Source organism: Mya arenaria, chromosome 9, assembly GCF_026914265.1.
Source record: "Mya arenaria isolate MELC-2E11 chromosome 9, ASM2691426v1".
Classification (NCBI taxonomy): domain Eukaryota; kingdom Metazoa; phylum Mollusca; class Bivalvia; order Myida; family Myidae; genus Mya; species Mya arenaria.
The window spans coordinates 12,566,250-12,586,627 of record NC_069130.1 but is presented as its reverse complement, the minus strand read 5'-3'; the positions used below and the strand labels follow the sequence as shown (position 1 = coordinate 12,586,627).

The 20,378-nt window shown below is 34.3% G+C and overlaps 1 protein-coding gene across 5 annotated transcripts; it reads right to left on the bottom strand.

Annotated features, from left to right (window-relative positions):
* Positions 1–218: 218 nt before the first annotated feature.
* LOC128202740 (synembryn-A-like) lies at positions 219–20,360 on the bottom strand. 5 transcript variants are annotated; one of them, XM_052903829.1, is made up of 15 exons: positions 20,314–20,360; positions 19,976–20,131; positions 17,895–17,942; positions 16,551–16,776; positions 14,343–14,412; positions 12,772–12,847; positions 12,177–12,410; positions 10,936–11,030; positions 10,160–10,343; positions 6,917–7,015; positions 6,552–6,616; positions 5,989–6,071; positions 4,637–4,784; positions 4,154–4,288; positions 219–3,743 (listed from the first exon to the last, which is right to left on the bottom strand). In XM_052903829.1, the coding sequence occupies exons 2-15, from the start codon at positions 20,054–20,056 to the stop codon at positions 3,617–3,619; spliced, it is 1,671 nt and encodes a 556-aa protein (XP_052759789.1). In that variant the 5' UTR covers positions 20,057–20,131; positions 20,314–20,360; the 3' UTR covers positions 219–3,616. The 5 variants fall into 5 exon arrangements, with proteins under 5 accessions (XP_052759789.1, XP_052759788.1, XP_052759792.1 ...); XM_052903828.1 differs by having other exon boundaries at positions 19,976–20,358; XM_052903832.1 differs by having other exon boundaries at positions 4,154–4,273; positions 19,976–20,358.
* Positions 20,361–20,378: the final 18 nt, after the last annotated feature.

The following is a 20,378-nucleotide window of genomic DNA, read 5'->3' as shown; positions in this document are numbered from 1 at the left end:
TCAAAAAGTGCGATGCTGATGATGTCAATGACTTGAAACATGGTCGCGAAATAACATGAATGATGCAGGCAGCCTTCAAAATCAACAAAAGATAAAGAAGTGATTACCGGTATGCATATGATTTTTACTAATATTTAATTCCATTTGCCGATTAAGCATGTACGATATTCACGGTCAATAATTATTTATTTGTATCTTATTCCAAAAGAAACACCTAGTAGATTTGTATCCATTTTATTTCTTGTACATATTGCTAACAACAACAATTTCAGTATGATCTGATAGAGGGAAAAGGGTAAGAAAACAACACATCAGTTCTTGATCATTTTACAAATAAAGTCAATTTTGAGAATAGTATCTATGAGCAACTGATCAATCTTGAAGTGGCAACTATTAAGCGAAATGTTCACAAAAACTTTACATGAAAATGAAAAGAAAGATTAGTTAACTTTGTTAAAATTTGTGATCATTTCAATGAGAATAACATATATTTAATTAGCTAAGTTGTGTTAATCATGTTCTATGGATTAATACTATCCTTTGCACATTATAAGAATCATTATTCTTATGTGGAAGCATACATGTAAGCTCAAACATATAACGAAAGTATTGCTCAAATATTTTGAATATCAAAAAACATCTCTGTTGAAAATGTTGCGAGATATATGGACATTAAACAAGGTTATTTCTGGGTTTTGAAAAGTTGTCGCCATTTTTTGGCATGGGTTAAGGGGGCCCCGCTAAAGCCCCATTGCAGGTCCTGGGCAGCACCCTTGTAGGGGTTCAGAAGGGAGCAAGACCCCTCTGAGGCTCCTGGGATATAAGCATTTTAAAACCTTAGATTGTATTACACACCTGTAGGCTATACATGTTGATATAAGACAGACTGAATTGATTATCATGCAGGCCGCATGCTTACGTCAATTTAAGAAATTATGATGAAAAAATGTCGCATAAAAAGCGCCAAATTTGATAAATTGTCTCAAATGGCGATGGCCAGGGGGAACCCTGATTAAATGATATAAGTCATAGAGGGAAATGGACTCATTTACTATGTTTTGTAGAGATCAGCATATACATACATTTTATGTACTGAAGACATTAAAATTGCAAACCATTATTTTGATTAAACAGAAAGTCATTTGAGTGGAACATAATGTAAAAAAATCAAACTATTGATGTTAGAAAATTAATCGAGAACATTGCAAACTGATGCTAATGATCATCGTTTCTTTGTCTTCTATTCTTTTGAATTAACTAAGGGGCATAACACCAGTGTTCAAGCTAGGGTTATGGGCCTGGTATTATCACTGGTAATATGTGTTTCAAATTTTCAAATGAATATCTTTAGGTTCTGGTCAAGGTTCAAGTTTTTTCATACTGACAAAAACATCAAAGATACATTTGTTTTCTTAAAAAACAAAACAGAAATTCTGAAAGTGATTTCCTTAAAGTGTGAATTGAATAAAATTGTAATGCTATAACAAAAAATTGATTTTCAACTTTGGTTAGTCATATGTGAAGACAATGTTTTCTAGTAACATGGCATCTACAATAATGAAAAAGAATTTGAACATTTTGCAATACATTTACAACAATCAACAAAATGTTAAAGCACCTCATTCTTGCCTCCTAGATTTAACATATCGATCATCTAACAATAAATAACTAACATCTAACATTTGGTCTTTATTTACAGAAAATGTTCAAAGCAGTTTTATTTACACAGAAGGGTAATTTAACATATACAAAATGTATATTAATATTAAAATGCTGTGAATGTGTATACATACAGAACGTCAAAAATACCAAAATGGCTTTACACTTACCATGATATAGTAGGATGTACGAGCTTATATCTGTATCTGCATGTACGAGCAATACTTAAAAATTTGGCTACTTTCAATTAATACATTGAACACCAATTCTGCTTATTTTACATGTACTTATATCATAAATTCTGATCCTGTTTATTATATGACAAATATACAATTGAAATAATGCATAGCCAGATTTTAACATCTGAATAAACACTAAGCAGGCAATAGGCCATTTTGTCTTTTACAGCCACAGTGACAATCATCGTCAGCACCAACTACATGTACTGTTGACACTACGCAACTGAGGGATATTTTACCTAGTAAATTTAGATTAGAAATATTTTGAAGTAAACAAATTGGCACATTGGTTTGGATTTTATTGGTTCCAAACCAATGATCCCACAAATTTAAACGGCAGGCGCTATAACTCCAATAATTTATAATTTCAGTTAAGAGAGCCGCCATATAAATATAAAATTTGTTTTTCAAGTCTCTAAAGCCTAATCTCTGTGCCTTTTTACCTACATACAAAATAAGATTTACCAGTCAAATGTCCAACCTAATATGATGCAACAATGTAAACAAGTACTTGGGGCATCCAACGATAGGTGACAACAAGAAAAGAAGAAACAATATAAATATATACGGTATTGTTGTAAGAATTCCCATAAAAGAATGCTGTAAGAATTCCTATACGGGAATGCTGTCAGAATTTCCATACAGGAATGATGTAAGAATTCTCATGCTAGAATGCTGTAAGAATTCCCATAAGGGAATTCTGTTAGAATTCCCATGAGCATGGTTTTGAAACGTTCACTAATTTTCCAAGATTTGACATATACTTCAAATTGTAAATACATGGTTATTTTATGAATTTGTGAAGTGTTGAACTATTTGTGACTATTAAAACCTGTATATACAAATTTCAAAATTATAACACTAATTCCTATAATCGTAAGTCAAGAAATGCATTGCTGCTTTGTAATTGTCTTGTGTGTTTTTAGAAAAATAGCAATCACATGTAACAAATGTAAATTGGTACATTATGTATTGACGGCGCGCAAACTTGCAAAAGCACAAATATAAAATAGAATATACAGAGTGTATTAACAAATCTAACAATTGGCTATCTATTCAATGTTTGCCACTGATATTTGTGTAAAAATGCTATGCACAGTACAATTGTTACTAGAAATGTATACAATCCTGCAACTCAAATTCAAATGAAAGCACAAATCTGTTAGTGTAAAAATTTAATATGTACATAAAGCCGACTCATCGTCCTCATCAATTTCCTAGAAGGTGACCTCCCTTTCAAGATGGATTTCACCTATTATACTTATTTTTTTTTTCATCTCATCGTCATTTTGTGTTGTTTCAATCCTTAAAAGAATGGAATGTTTAATATCCAAATTTTCAAATATATTCATACAAAATATCCTTGGTTTTTGATCACTGTCACATAATATCATGTGATACATGTGATGGCAATGGTTACTGTACAGCAAAGGGAGGTAACCGCTGTGTGGAGTTTGGGTTGTCTATGAAGCAGACTGTTTCAGTCATTGTTTTCATATGAAGCTGACTGGTTAATTTATCAATATTATATTAAGCTGATTGGCTAGCCATTATCCTCATATGAAATTGACTGATTACCAATCATCATCATTATATGGAACTGACTGATTACCAATCATTCTCATATGAAACTGACTGGTTTAGTCATATAAAGCTAAATAGTATGGTCATCATCCTCATATGAACCTGACTGGTTAATTCATCTCAATCAGATTGGTTTATTCATCCTCCTCATCAGACTGGTTTGCTGGAATGTTTGGCTGGTTCTCCATAAGCTCCAGAATGTGCGAGACGGGGACCGGCCTTCCGTCTTCACCCAACGTGCTTGGCTGGATAATTCCCGCCCTGCAAAAATGAATGTGTACTTGTAAATTTGGTATATCCTCAGCAGTATTTGGGTTCAATCAAATCACACACATTTCAATCAAGTGGTTTATTCAGTACTGCACTACAGTCATGAACTACAGATCTTGATACATGTGTATGTAATTCTTCTATTTTAATTCACATTTTGTTTCCAACTGCTAACAAACCTGCCACCAATGCACACACAATTGCGGCTTCAAAAGAATTTACACAATGTAGATATAAAATAATAAATTAAACCTATAATAATTTACTACATGTTTATTAGACACATATAACAATTACTTTTGAAAATTGAAACCATCAGCATCTGACACTTGATTAATAAGCAAATTGTGATTTAGATATTCAGTTCATGTGTATTAGTTGCATTTGAAACACTTCTGTACCTATTCAGTTTGTCCATTGCATTAACCAGCTTCATAGCTTCATACTCCTTCTGTTCATCTGTCATTCCTTCCCAAGGTTTCGCCTTGTCTTCCTCAAACCGTCCAGTGACAGGATTTACCCTGAAACAGGGAGTGCTTTGTAACGTCAATCTCGGGTAATATTTGATGGAATTATAATCAATTTCAATGTACAATGGACCTATAATCCATCAAATGAAGAAATTATTTTACTACAGGTATATTTTTATGGCATATCTTTTCAGTTTAGCATTCTAGAACATTTAATAGCTGACTAAATGCTTTGAGACATCTCACATAATTTCAAAGGATATTATAATGTATTGATGCTAGTAACTTAAATTCATAAGACAGAGACAGGAGTTTTCATTATCATTGCAGTTGGCTGGTGGCATTGCAATGGGCCAGTGGTATTGTAATGGGCTGGTAGTATTTTAAGAAGAAAAACGCTTCGTTAATGCTTACTTCTCTGCCAGGTTAGAGTAATCTTCTGTATCAGAGTCTTCTGAGTCACTAGAGTAGTCTCCCTGCCCTTGGCCTCCCAACAGCAGGCCGCGATTTGCCAAAAGCCCTGCACAGTTTCCATATCCTGTGTACTTCACCATACGCTGAACTGTGGGTAGGGAAAAAGCCAACAGGTTAAATATGTACATGTAAACAAGGCCTACACAAATGGAGGCCAATGCTTGTCTGTTTTTTTTATTCAATCAAGGGACATTACTCTACAACTATTTAAGCCAGAATTATAGGCCTTGCTAGACATGTGCATTATATCATATCAATCAGCCAGGATGACAACAATATCCAGACTATGATAATACCTATACTTTTCTCCAAACACAGACAAGCTAAAAATGGTGTGTACAATGTCAGGAAAAAGTCATGGAGCATTATAGTTGAAATCATCCTTTCACTCGCGTAACACCAACACAGTCTCTGTATCTGGTGTATTAAACAAATTACGTAAAACATTCTGCATATCATGTACTCCACTTTTTGTCAGGATTTTTTTTGTCATTTACCTTTCAACAAACTGCCTACTGCATTCAGTAGTACAAGTATATCAAATATTATCTCATGAAAAATCATTCAATGTCAGTTTTAGGGATGATTTTTAAACTTAAGCTAAATGTCGTGTAATTACTTATCATTATTCATTATTAAGTTTCTATTATTCATTATTAAGTTTCTAATACCATAAATGGCATGATAAAATGTAACTAACTTCTACTTCAAAGACGCTTTAAATGTAACAAATTTCTTCTTCAAAGACACTTTAAATGTAACTTATCTCTACTACAAAGACACTTTAAATGTAACAAACTTCTTCTTCAAAGACGCTGTATACATAACTTATTTCTACTTCAAAGATGCTTTAAATGTAATGAATTTCTTCTTCAAAGATGCTGTAAACATAACTTATTTCTATTTCAAAGACATTTTAAATGTAACTACTTTCTTCTTTAAAGACGCAGTAAACACAACTTGTTTCTACTTCAAAGACGTTTTAAATGTACCGGTAACTTATTTCTTCTTCAAAGATGCATGAAACGTTTGGTGTTCGAAATGTTTGGTGTGTAATTGTAATGTAACTTTTTATATCATGTAACCTAGAGCAACATTCAATTTATCTGCAGGCTACTTGATGCATGATAAAGCTCTGCCTACTGGATACCTACCATCTGATATCACAGTTAATGAATGAATGAAAACAAAGCAAACACTCCCAAAAATGGGTCAAAATGCATGTTCTTAAAACAAAGGGCCGAGAAATAATATCATAAGAATGATTATATAATCAGTGTTCATGTACATACCACTTTCTTTACACAAAACAAAGAGGAAGTCAGCAGCCAGCTCCTTGACTTCCAGGATTGGTGATGTCAGTAACTTGCACAGCCTGTAAGAAATACAAGTACCCATGAACAGATATATAATATAGAATCAGGTTGTTCCACCATTAGCTGATGACTTTGAGTGGGCAAATCAGTGTCGCTTATGTCACTGAAAAGGTAAATATTGAGAAAAATTGATGTTTCACCCATAAAATCAAAGAATTTATTGGTTTCTTGATGTCAAATTCTAGGGAAATTATTCCCCTGCTAGGAGACCAGAGGATAGATAAAAATTTCATCGGGATATGGCATATATGAACCAAACCACATGTGAAACTGGAGTTAACGGACTTCAGCCCATGTACAAACACAATGACATACATTATATATCAAATAGGATAGTGTGGAGGGTCAAATACGTGTTAATTGCTTGCCAGCAGGTACTCAGGTTTCTAACACAACATAGGACAATGTTTTATATAATAAAGAGCGAGGACCACCCTCCCCTCTAATTAATGAGTAAACATAAGGGAGATAATTCTCACCTGTTTCTGAGAGTATTCCCCTCCTCTGGTAAATGCTTCACTTCATCTTTTAATGGGGGCAGCACCTGATAACATATAATATTTTAAAAGTAATAATACTATTTACATTGTATCACTATCTAGTACATAACCTTCATTTAATTAAAAATACCATATACATCATTACATATACAAGTATTGACTGAAGGTGAGGTGTATCCAGTTTGATGGATCATATCAAGTGGTATTTATTCATTATGCCTGAAAATTTAACGCTCAAGAGATTTCATCACTGAATTTAATTCCATATCTGGTCATTTATTTTATCATAGCATAATTAAAACAGTGTCAAAATGAATATAATTATGGCAAACATCAAATGATACCTTTGCTCTGCAAAACTTGCGAATGGATCTGTTAGCCCGGCATGTTTCACACAGGCAATGAAGTATTGGTGTCAAACTCTCCTTCAATGACTTGGTGGGCTACAAATAACAGACAGTAACTGAGCTTAAAATTGCAAAATCAAAATCAATAACGATTTTTGTCTGTTTATTATTTACATTTATTAATTAACAAGAGGCCATTCTAAGCTGTTAACCAAACCACATTTCATTCACTATTCATCAAACCATAAAGTTGATATGATATTTAGCTTTATCAAACCACAGGACCCACAAGAGTTCACATAAAATAGGGGTTCTAAAGTTCAGGCCCCAATATCACGAAAATACTTAATTCAACTCTCAAACTCAGTCTCAACACATTTTACCATATAGCATCAACATTTATTAAAAACACATATGTTTTTTTACAGTTTTATAAGCGCATTATATCATAGAATATGCTGATAAAAGCCTTTGGTCAAATTCCAAGGGAAATATATTCTACAGCCAAAAATGTATTTGAGTACAATTATGTAAATTCTTTATAAATGCTCAAGTATATTTTTGCTCTAGAATTAGTTTTCTTTGAAATATTGACAGTCTTTTTATCAACACATTCTATAAGAAAATATGCATCTTAAAAGTATAAAACATGCAAGATTTTGAAGAATATTATGCTTTTATATGGTGAAATGAGTTGAGACTGAGTTTGAGATTTGACTTAAATATTTTCGTGATATTGGAGCCAGGTTTAATCCTGAACTCAGGATTCAGAGCATTTAACTTAAGACTATTATACCCATGTAATGATTGTTTTTTTGTAGGGATGCAAACGAATATTCGAATATTCGAATATTCGATCGAACGTTTAGTATTCGAATGTTAAAATCGGTATTCGAATATTCGATTATTTTTTTCAAAAAATAATGATATAAACCTTGGGTCTTTAGGGCAGTTGTTGTGTTTAAAATTATATTGTCTTGTTTTTACAACAATACGCATCTTGTGCCTGAGGCGTTAACGAGATGACAATCGAGTGTGCGTCATGTGTCAATTAGGGATCGATCGTAGGGTACTATAAACAGTGTCCATAATTGTAAAATAACTGGCTATTAGGAAGTGACATCAAACAAGTTTAATTGATTTTCAGTTCTTTTAAATGACCATGCCAATTAAGAATTTAAGGAAGCGGCCTTCACACCCTCTTGTCAGTTTGCCTGCCAATTAAGCTGAGCAATATTGCTCAAATCGGTGATTGATATTATACGCTGAAAGTAGATACCACTTCATTCCTTCAGAATATATGTTCGCAAAACATTATAAGTTAAACTTATTATTATTATTATTATTATTATATATTAGATTTGTATTTCTTAACAACGTAAAAGATGCCAGCCACATCTGAAGTAAGGACTTATTTCACGCGCTCTGTTGACAAGAAATATGTCACGTGCAAACTATGCAGTGTGAGGTTGTCGTACATGGGCACGACGACTAATCTCTGGAATCACGTGAAGGCTAAGCATCCGAGTTCTCAAAGTGAAAGCAGTAAACAGCAATCAATGAAAAAGTTTAGCGTTTCTGGTCTTAAACATGATTTGTGTTCTGGGTGCTTTGGGCAAACACTGCAGCTGGCCATCAAGCCGGCATTTGCTCTCCCGGATGTCAACAGGGTCGTCTCCCGATGTCGTAAGCTGGTCGGGCACATCAAACACTCGACTACATTGACGGCCGAAATGCGCAAGCGCCAAGCTACTCTAAAGGTGCCCAAACACGAGCTGGTGCAGGATGTTACAACCCGATGGAACATCACGCATGCTAAACTGGCCCGGCTGAACGAGCAACGCCGCGTCCTGTCCGACCTCATGCTGGACACTCGGGTTACCCGGAAGGCCGACCAGCACCTGTCGTTGAAGGACGGCGAGTGGACCGTCGTCTCCGAGCTGAGTGACGTACTCAGTCATTTGACTGAGACGACTTCGTATATGTCAACGGAGAAGAACGTGTCATGCAGTGAAGTTTATCTCATCGTGACAAGTCTTTTGGACAACACACTCCGTGCATGCGAGGCTGATTCCCATGTCGTCAAGGAAGTGAAGGGTGTTATTGCTGCTGAGCTTCGTCGCCGCTTCCGACCTTCGAACGATGGCACCGCCACATCCACCCTAGTCCTTGCCGCTCTATTGGACCCCCGCTACAAAGACCTGGACTTCCTGTCAACGGAACAGCGGCGCTACACGGAAGACGCGCTCGAGAGTAGATTGGACGATGTTCCATTTCGGTTGCCAACCCCGACGAGAGTGCGTCAACACCCTCCAAACGACCCCGTCTTAGCTTCATGGTTCCAAAGACGACCAAGACGGCTAACGACGAGCTGCGTCGGTACCGGCACGAACCTTCCGACGAGGAGGCCACTCCACTTGCATGATGGAAAAAGAACGAGGGACGCTTTCCTCGCGTTGCACATGTTGCTCGCCAACTGCTTGGGATACCTGCGACGTCTGTGCCATCAGAAAGAATTTTCTCCTGCGCCGGACTCATTGTTAACAAACTTAGAAACAGACTGTCATGTGATCTTGTTGATAAGATAATATTTCTGAATAAGAACAAGGCCATCATATGTGATGATTTTATTGATGAGTGATTTCATTGAATTGTATGTGCTTGTTATGTGCTTGTTATGTGCTAGATATGTATTTCATATGTCGATGTAATAATATTCGACACGCTGCTATGTATTGTATTGTATTACGATAACACTAGAAACATTCGACAGATAAAGAAAAGGGTATCGTGGTTTATAACTAAAATTAATAGATAACTATAACTTTTTAAAGATTCAATTTTTATCGAATATTCGAATATTCGATCGAAAGAACTACCGAATATTCGAATATCGATTTTGCCATTCGTTTGCATCCCTATTTTTTTGCTTGTCGTGTGCATCAAAGCAGTAGGAAGTACCTTTAATGAAAATAAATGACTTTGGAAACAATTTCAAAAGGGTGCTTGAGGAATTTATGCCCAAAGCTGGGTTAAGGGGCTAAGATTCCCATTGGTATTTTTCCGAAGCCTTTATATCCCACATACTCAATGCAAATTCCAGTAAATTAAAAAATTAACCTTTTAAACTGTACAATAGTCTTAAATTGAAATCTCATATGGTGAAACAATATTTTCCTTTTGTTTAAAACCTCATTAACCTCTGACCTTAAGTTTTTAAGAATATTTCATAAGACTAACTTCATCCCATACCCGGTCCATCCGGTCATGGAGGAAGTTAAGGAGGATGACGATGGCCTCCATATTTTTCCCATCATACTCCACTTCCTTGTTTTCGAACCCTCCCATCTCACCCTCACTCATCGGGGCTAGCAACTCCTCGTAACAATCGCGTGGCATGTTGATCAATAGGTTCACTGTGTGGCTGTACAGAGAGAAGATCATTACGGTCAGCTTTTTCATGATCTTAAATGTTTTAATTCTTTTTGACAAAATGAGAGAATTTTTAATCTCATTATTACGTATCATGTACATCTTATTATATAATTCTATTCATCTGATGAATATTCCATGTACATCTTATGTCTTTCAATACATCTTATGAATATGCGATGCACGTCTTATACCATTCTATACAGCTATTGATATTCAATGTATATCTTGTATAATTCTATACATCGTATTAATATTTTATGTGTGAATCTTGTATAATTCTATCAATTTTATTAATATTCCATTTATATCTTATATAATTCTATACATAATTCTATTAACATTCCATGTAAATCTTATAAATAACCAAAAATGAAGACAAACTGCAACTTCCTCATCTTTTTAACAATCAATTTTGGCAGGTATGAAATGAAAATTATCATACGATCAAGATATTGATCTACTCATGTTAATATATTTTTATCTATGCTTGTAAAACAGCTTTGCAATATGCAAAGATTCGATTCAAGGTACACAGTTAAGTACACATAAGTCAAGAACATGGAATCAAACAGTTTTCATACCTGAGAATGCCCTCACGCTTGTCCTTTGATGCGGTTGTACAGAGCAGAAGGTCCCGCAGTACACAAACCAGCCTCATCATGTGGGCATCCTCTTCCTAATAGCAAACAAAGGAATTAAGCTTAACTTTATATTACAAGTTGGAGAGCTTAACTTTGTTATATGAATAGGAAAGCTTAACTTTGTTATATGAATAGGAAAGCTTAACTTTGTAATATGAATAGGAAAGCTTAACTTTGTAATAAGAAAAGGAAAGCTTAACTTTGTAATATGAATAGGAAAGCTTAACTTTGTAATATGAATAGGAAAGCTTAACTTTGTAATATGAAAAGGAAAGCTTAACTTTGTTATATGAATAGGATAGCTTAACTTTGTAATATGAATAGGAAAGCTTAACTTTGTAATAAGAATAGGAAAGCTTAACTTTGTAATAAGAATAGGAAAGCTTGACTTTGTAATAAGAATAGGAAAGCTTAACTTTGTAATAAGAATAGGAAAGCTAAACTTTGTAATACGAATAGGAGAGCTAAACTTTGTAATATGAATAGGAGAGCTAAAATTTGTTATATGAATAGGAGAGCTAAACTTTGTAATAAAATAGGAAAGCTTGACTTTGTAATAAAATAGGAAAGCTTGACTTTGTAATAAAATAGGAAAGCTTAATTTTGTAAGAAGAAAAGGAAAGCTTGACTTGGAGAGTTTTACTTTAATAAGAATCGGAGTACTCTTTATAGGAGTCGGAGATTTACATATGGGTAAAATAATATCTTTAGTCTGCATAAGAGATGTAACCGGTAAACATCTCAGCTCAAAATATTTAGAACATAGTTTGACATTTAAGAAGATCTTGTCTTAATTCAAAACACCAGGACTCCTGTTGCTGAATGTTGTGGGAGTAACAGAACTCTCTCTTTGTCCTTACATCGACATTTAGGTATCCAATATGTGACCAAATGTTATTTGTCTAAGTGGCAAAACTGCAGATCTTATTCCATGGTAACTTTCTTTCTAATATGACTTTGCATGATGAAATATGCGGAAATTTATTCTCATTTAAAATTGTAGAATTATGCACATTTATTTCTGAAAAACGAATGGAATAATGAAGATTCTTTGTAATAATGTAATTTAATAGTGTTTTTCTGAGTCTGAGTCTAGATTGGACTTGAGACTGTTCGTAATCATGGCCCCCGATTCCTTATCTGAGAGAGTCTTATTAAAAAAGAAAAAATAATTCCCTCACTTCATCTAGGTTGTTCCTGTCGACGGTTACAGTGAGGTTAAAGAGAATTTTGAGGATCTCCGAGCACAAGTCAACCTCCTGGTCAGTGAGGCCCTCACTGCGGCTCTCTGCCTCACGTACAATCAGGTCGATCACCTCAATCATGTACGTGAAACCGTGAAGCTCGAAACGAATCTTGGGTCGGGTGTCTGCACACAACGCTGTGAGTAGGAACAGCAACCTCATGTCGAAAAACTGGAGAGAAAATAAAACATTTTTTAAGCAACATCCTTCATCATGCAAACAGTTTTTAACTCCTTTTGAAAAAATGGGAAAAACAGGACTGAATGCATGTTTGGCAAATATTTAGCTGGTATGGCAATAGTTGTGCAACTCAGATGAAAAGATCCGAGGTCTTTGGAAAAAATTTTTACATGATTTTATTCTTACGCATATTTATTTTCAACCTTTAGAATAATTATTCTTTTAAATAAATAGTCTGAAAACATAGTTCAGATTCTGATTTTTTTCTCGTAAGTTTTTGACGATTTACAGATGTATGGTTTCTCTGCCTGGCACCTAAAAATATTTTCAAATTCTAGACAGAAATACTTACTTTGATGTCAAACTGGAGATCTGGATCTTTGTAAGTTTTAAGTCGTTGAACGATTCCTTCCACACACCCATTTTTGCTGTAAATCAAAAATAAAGGTACATATCAGAACTAGTGATAACAAACCATAAATATAATTTTGTTACCTACTACAACAAAAATCACCATAAATTTTCAACCCATCAAGAACCAGTCTACGACACTAATAAATAAAACCACTAATGAATGCCATTAACAAAGTCACTGAATTTGCTCAATATGGAACCAGATCATAAATATACCACAAAGGAACAGTATATGGTTTTAGCCAGGTTTTAAAATGAGCAGGGTGCTGATGAAAATGGACAAGGTTAACAAGCGACATTCATGATTTTATTGGGCTGTGATGAACTTAAACATTATCAATATGACAGGGAAATGTTAGGAATTGAATAATAATGAAGTAAAATGTTTAAAATGTCAAATATGTATGTAAATATAGCCAGTTTACAAGTATTTATTAGAACAAAAGAGAAGAAATATTTGGCAGCAATATTTGCAGCACCCTTCCATAACATAACTCTCTAGCTAAACTCTACATTAGCTAAAACCCTACAGTAACTTACTGATAACAGCAAAACATTTTAATTTCGACCAGACCACACTAGTTCACTAACCACTGGTTCTTCAATTTCTGTGCCAGACTTAATATATGATTATCTAAACATAAGGTCACATCATTTCTCTATTGATATGCATATTTATAACCAGTAAGTATTGTATGTTATTTTAGTTGCATCAATAGTATATTTTAGCTGTAACAAAGAAGTTATTTACAAGCAAAGTAGTTTTTATTCAGTCTGTTAAGCACAGAAAGACCTACATGCAGCATTTTATTTCTGAAAAACAAAAATATTCTCAAAATTGTTACATTTAATATTATCTTCTCCATTATCTGTAGCTATTACAACAATCATTGTATTAAAAACTTTTTCACAATTAATAGTTGCTAATTTCACAATCGGAAGGGCTTTGGCTCAATTCACAAAAAGTTGAAAATAAAACTGCACTCATATTCTGTCTTTTGTTTTGTTCAGGCAAAGATTTTCATATAAGAAGCTACCATGCATTTAATAGCGTGCAAATGAATTACAACAATATTTCAGTGTGGCCTTTTTATAGCACAGTAAGCTTGAAAAGTTTGATACTTGATTAACTATATGGTACAAAATACTTACTGGTCTCTCAATATTTTAAAAACATTCTTGGTTTAGAATGAGTGTTTGTCAGAAGGAATTATCCGGCTCAAACTTAACCCAACTTGGCTTTAAAAAAATCAAAACGGTGATGATATACCAAATATAAAGTCCTGAAATTCTTGAAATTTTATTTGAGTATGAGGGATTCAGCCCTATAAAGTAGGATTAAGTGGTAAAGCCATTTATATCCATTTCAATGTACTGTTTAAGGCAAATTTTCAGGAAAAAAAATAACTGTATGATTGTCTTAAATTGTCTGAAACTGAAAGCTGTCAATACTGATTTAAGCATGAATCCTGAACTTGATCATCCTTGATTAACAGACATCTCAGTTACCTGCATGCAGCCTGGGCCTGTGCACTGTTGAAGATCAGGTTACACAGACACTTCTGGGCCTCTATGGTCACTGTAATATATACACAAAGACTGTAAGCTTAAAATGAAGTGAAGTGTAAAATAGGTGGTCAAAATAACCACATGTCCACATGCCAAGCATAAATAAAACGTCTGTACACATGGCTTGCTCAAAAATCAAATTTTAAAGTAATAGTCAAATAGCAAGGTTTTAAGGCTTTAATCTAATTTTAAACAAGAGCGGTCACAGACAGATATATCCCCCGCCTCATGGGGGCATTTTTTGTAACGAAAGCCAATCAATGGTAAGGGTAGTTTCTGAGGAACATAAGAAATGAGTAAAATTAAGAAAGGGCTATAACTCTTTCAAAAATGGTCGAATCACGAAAGCCCGACATATCGTCACCTTAGTGCAATAACTCAATAACTGCATATAGATATTAAGCAGATATTGAGTTCTTGCACTAAGGTGACGATATGCGCTGTGTCACTTTATAGTCATCAATCTGTGAAAGTTTGGTAGAAATCGCATGAAAAACGTAAGAGGATTTGCGAAGAAACCAATTTTAAATGTAAAATAAGCAAAGGACAATAACTCTTTCAAAAATGGTCAAATCACAAAAGCCAGACAATATGCGCTGCTTCACTTTATGATCATCAATCTGTGAAAGTTTGGTAGAAATCGCTTGAAAAATGTAAGAGGAGTTGCGAAGAAACCAATTTTAAATGTAAAATAAACAAAGGGCAAGAACTCTTTCAAAAATGGTCGAATCGCGAAAGCCCGACAATATGCGCTGCTTCACTTTATATTCATCAATCTGTAAAAGTTTGGTAGAAATCGCATGAAAAACGTAAGAGGAGTTGCGAAGAAATCAATTATAAATGTAAAATAAGCAAAGGGCAATAACTCTTTTAAAAATGGTCAAATCGCAAAAGCCCGACAAAATGCGCTGCTTCACTTAATGATCATCAATCTGTGTAAGTTTGGTAGAAATTGCATGAAAAACGTAAGAGGAGATGCGAAGAAACCAATTTTAAATGTAAAATAAACAAAGGGCTATAACTCTTTCAAAAATGGTCGAATCGCAAAAGCCCGACAATATGCGCTGCTTCACTTTATGATCATCAATCTGTGAAAGTTTGGTAGAAATCGCATGAGAAATGTAAGAGGAGATGTGAAGAAACCAATTTTAAATGTAAAATAAACAAAGGGCTATAACTCTTTCAAAAATGGTCGAATCGCAAAAGCCCAACAATAAGTGATGCTTCACTTTATGATCATCAATCTGTGAAAGTTTGGTAGATATCGCATGAGAAATGTAAGAGGAGATGCAAAGAAATGAATGTGGGACGGACGGACGCACACACGCACGGAATCGCGCCTACCATTACTATATCCCCTCGCATTTATAAGGCGGGGGATAACAAGTTACAACATAAGTTTGTGAATTATCACATGCTTAATATACCTTTTTCCGGCTTTTAATATAACCATGACATACTTTTCTGTATTATACATGTTTGATTTTATATAATTATTTTGCATGTCTGTAAACAAATTCATTTGAATACAAAATATCTCAATTGGTTATATTCCAGTCATCGAAATTAGACTTTTGATGAACAAGCCCGAATTCTTATACTATTGCTTGGCATCATTTTTTTAACAAGCCCTGCTATATAAAATTCAGAATTTGAGCAAGCCCGGAAGACATTTTACCAGTGCAGGGCTTGCGGGCTTCTGCTAATTTCGACCACTGATATTCCAGCAAGTTATATGTTTATTTCTCATTTTGTTTATATGATAAAGATTTATTTGAGTAAAGAAGTTCATTTCCATTGAAATCATAAAAGGAAGATATTTTCTATAGATTTAAGGAAAAATGTTTGTCACTTTCTGTATTTAAACAGGAAATGTTGTATTGAACATATTACAAAATTGATAAAAAGAATCTCACACTTGTCTTCATATAATACATAATTCTAATAGTCTTGTCTGCTATGAAGTATATAGGTAAGCTTGTCAAAGGCTTGATTACTTAACTAACACATTTCTTGAACTTGTTGAATAAAATTAAGTATTATATGACAACTGGGACAGATCCTATATACCCTTTAATCAATTGCTATATGCTTTTGCTTTTGTAAGTTGAAAAACATTACTGCTACAAGCTCATCAAGATAGCCTACCCTCGGAGTCTCCCAGTTGTATTGTTATCCCACTCTCTTCTTCACCCTGTCTTGAGTAATGTTCCAGACCTGCAAGGCGCATGAGAACTGCAAGAGTGTCATCTGACACAAGGGATCCCAAGCGTGTCTTTTCTCTGCTGAACAATCGAATCGTCTGCAGGCAAAGACATTGGGCTCTAGGGGACAACTTCTGTGTCATGTGCTTTAGTAGGCTTTCAGCAATTTTCTGCAGAGAACAGTATATTAAATTGAGCAAGATAATCTTTTATAAATCTACAACAAGAGCTGTCACAGAGACAGCGCGCTCGACTTTTCCGCCGCTTTTCAGTGTATGGATTGAAAGTTTTGGCGAAACATGCATGGATCACTGTTAGATTAGATTTCAATGCAATACATGATTTGCTAAGATATTTAAATAAATTGAATGGAAAATATTTGAGGTGGTACGCGAACTTTAACGTAAATTCTAAGTCGAAAAAGGGGCATAATTTTGTCAAAATGCTTGATAGAGTTACCTCCTCCTGTGTACAGGTTGGGGGCATGATGGTGTGCAAAGTTTTAAAGCCATATGACAATATTTGAGGTGGTATACAAACTCTTACAAAAACTTTAACATAAGTGGTTACGCCGACGCTCGGGTGACTAGGATAGCTCTCCTTATTCTTCGAATAGTCGAGCTAAAAACAAATTATCTATATGGTACAACACATCTTCTATATGAACTGCCCTAGGTCAAGTGACGATACAAGTCATTTTGTTAAACATTTTATTTTAAACAATTACAATGCATAAAAGTATAATATTTAAGAAATAAAACACACCACTGAGGGTCATATGACATTATAAGGACCGGCCAGTCAGCCACCGAAAGTGTATATGGACCGAGGCGTTAGCCGAGGTCCATTCACCTTCGGGGGCTGACTGACCGGTCCTTATAATGTCATATGGCCCGAAGTGGTGTGTTATATTTCTTATATTATACCGATCATTTTTCATTACAATTCAATATCTTTAAAGCGATTTAAATGTGTTTTATTGAACAAAGCTAATAATGTTTTCTTGCGAAAGGTTTATGCCATTGTGAAAAGAGCAAGCCGCACTTACCAATTGTATGACGTCAGAGGTCCATATTACCTTGGCGAGGTCCGGACCGGCCAAAAATAAAATATGGACCGCTGACGTCATAAAACTGGATTTTCATCAAAATACGGTGATATACGGACCGGTTGAGTTTATATATACAAAGAAGGGACAAATTTATGTGAGGCATAATATTCAATAATATGTGTCCAGTTAATACTTTTATTATTCAATAAATTGTTGTTTCAATGACTGTACACATACCTCTTTCAAATCATCACTGAGGTCAGAAAATGTAAATGTCTTGGCATTCTGAAAAATAAAAGGAAAGCTATTCTGATTCTGAGCATAAACTTATACATGTACAATGTCTTGTAAATACATTATTTTTTAATAACTGTTCCTTTAAAAAATATGTTTTATCAGTTTTAGACAGGCTCTTCTCCCCAAGTGTCATTAGTGTTTACCCTCATGTCTCAAGTTGCCAAACAGATTCTGATTTACTCATGTAGAAAGCCACTGACAAAAATAACCTCTACCGACATTTTCATTTATTTGGTTTTATTAAGTGAGTAATTAAGCAGTTCGCTGACAGAAATCCCTTTTCTTTTTAAATGACAGACTTTCAGAAGGTAACAAAATAAATTCCTTATGAATAGTGAATACTATAAGAATGTTAAGTTCCATGAACCTACAAGCATTTTCTAATGTCTTGATATGAGACAGTTATAATACTTTAATCAGTTGACAAAATAAACATGTTTATGAGCATGTGCAAATAGTGGTGCTGTATCATATCTACACAAGATCTCCAACTGTTGCTTTATGCGCCCATCCTATATTAAGAACACTAAGTTAGGTGATAAATGGTTGTAATAGCTAAATATAGCGAATACAGTTTTTGCCATTTCAAGGGTCATAACTCTGAAATGAAGTCAAGTCAATATTTGTTTATTGTTGGATTTCATGTAACATTTAAAATTTTAATCTATGTATAGCTTTTTACCGACATACTACAACTGAGGTGACATGGCTGGTTATCAAACTTGTCTGAGATATGATGCCCATGCATATTCTAACTAAATTTGGTGATGATCATACTAAGGTTTCTATAGTTATTGATTGAACATGAACAATTTCAGGTAATTTCTCTGATTCAAGAGACATAACTCTCAAGTGAAACAATCAATATGGCCTGTTATGGAACTTGTCCTAGACATTATAAAGACCAATATTAGATAATTTCTATAATTTAAGGTTGATAACTCTCAGGTGATCCGAGTGATATGGCTCGTTAGGGAACTTGTGTGAGAAATTGTGCCCATACACATTCTGACTAAATTTGGTGTTGATTCAATAAATTCCTCTTCAGTCATTGATCAGACAAATTACTGGACAGGCAAAAATAAATATGCCCTGTTTTATGCCATAAAAAATTAATGAAAGCAAACAGCATGCTGTCATTAATCTGGAATTCTGTCAGTTTTACAGACTAGAGGTTTTTGTGATATATACTGCCACATGGGAAATTTCCCTACTTGAAAAAAGATACTGACTCTACTGAAAGACTACAAAGGTAAAAACCAAACTAGTTCTGATGATCAAGAAGTCTCAACAATGAGTTACAGAAAATTAAGAGCTGATGCTGTACAAACATTCAAAATACTTAGAAAGTTTGACAAGAGCAATCATTTTAATTTTTTTAATTTGTCCGAGTCATACCTTCAAGGCTGCGAAGTCCAAGACGAACCACTAAAAATAAGTTCTGGTAAGAAACAGTGTTATATGAAAAAAACAATATGTATCACTTCACCATACTTCTAAACCAGTAACACAACTGCAACAGAAAGATCTGCCTTACCTTTACAGAAAGAGTGGACATAAAAGGACTTAGGTTTTCAGGTGTTCTACAGGTATACATGAATGGAAAAAAGGCAGTGACTTATCTATCAAAAGGTAAACTTAGGCAGCATATTTGCTTACAGCACTCAGCATGCAGTCATCAAAATACTTTTGGACGAACAAGCCTGAATTTATCCACTAGTGCATAAAATAATAACAAGCCCTGCTGTATGAATACCTTAATTTTAGTAATCCTGGAAATCGTTAAACCAGTGCAGGGATTGCCAGCTTGTGCAAAATCCATCCACTGATTTTATACAAATACTCTGTAAGTCCCCATGAGCAGTTTATTATTTACAAAAGATAGCAAACATAATCATAAATGTATACGATAAAAGTGCAATACATAAAATGTAACATCGCAGTGTGTTATTATTCAAATTTTCTCTGTTTATACATTTTTAAGATCGTTTGAATGGTTTTTAATTTGTATTCCTTGGTACCTGTTCATTGAATTTCCTCAGTATTTCTTCCACTTCAGATTCTGAACCATTTCTTAGCAAATTTATTGTACTTGCATCCATTTTTTCAAATGTATTTTCACTTTTTCTAAATCATTTCTTTTATGATTTTCATCACCAATCGATTTCTGACATTTCCTACAAAATTATAATATTAAATGACTTGTGCTTACTCAAAATTATGCTTAAAAGAAAATTATGAAAATTGTAGTTTTTTTAGAAGGAAAATAAAACATTGAAACAGCTATCTCTGTAGAAATTGTTTTATTTAATTGCTTTACACAAAAAACAAACTGAGTGGCTTGAACATCGAGTATTACGTCTTATCTTATCAGTTTGCAATAACACAGGTATTTCGAGATGGCTGGTTGCAAGAACGTAAGTA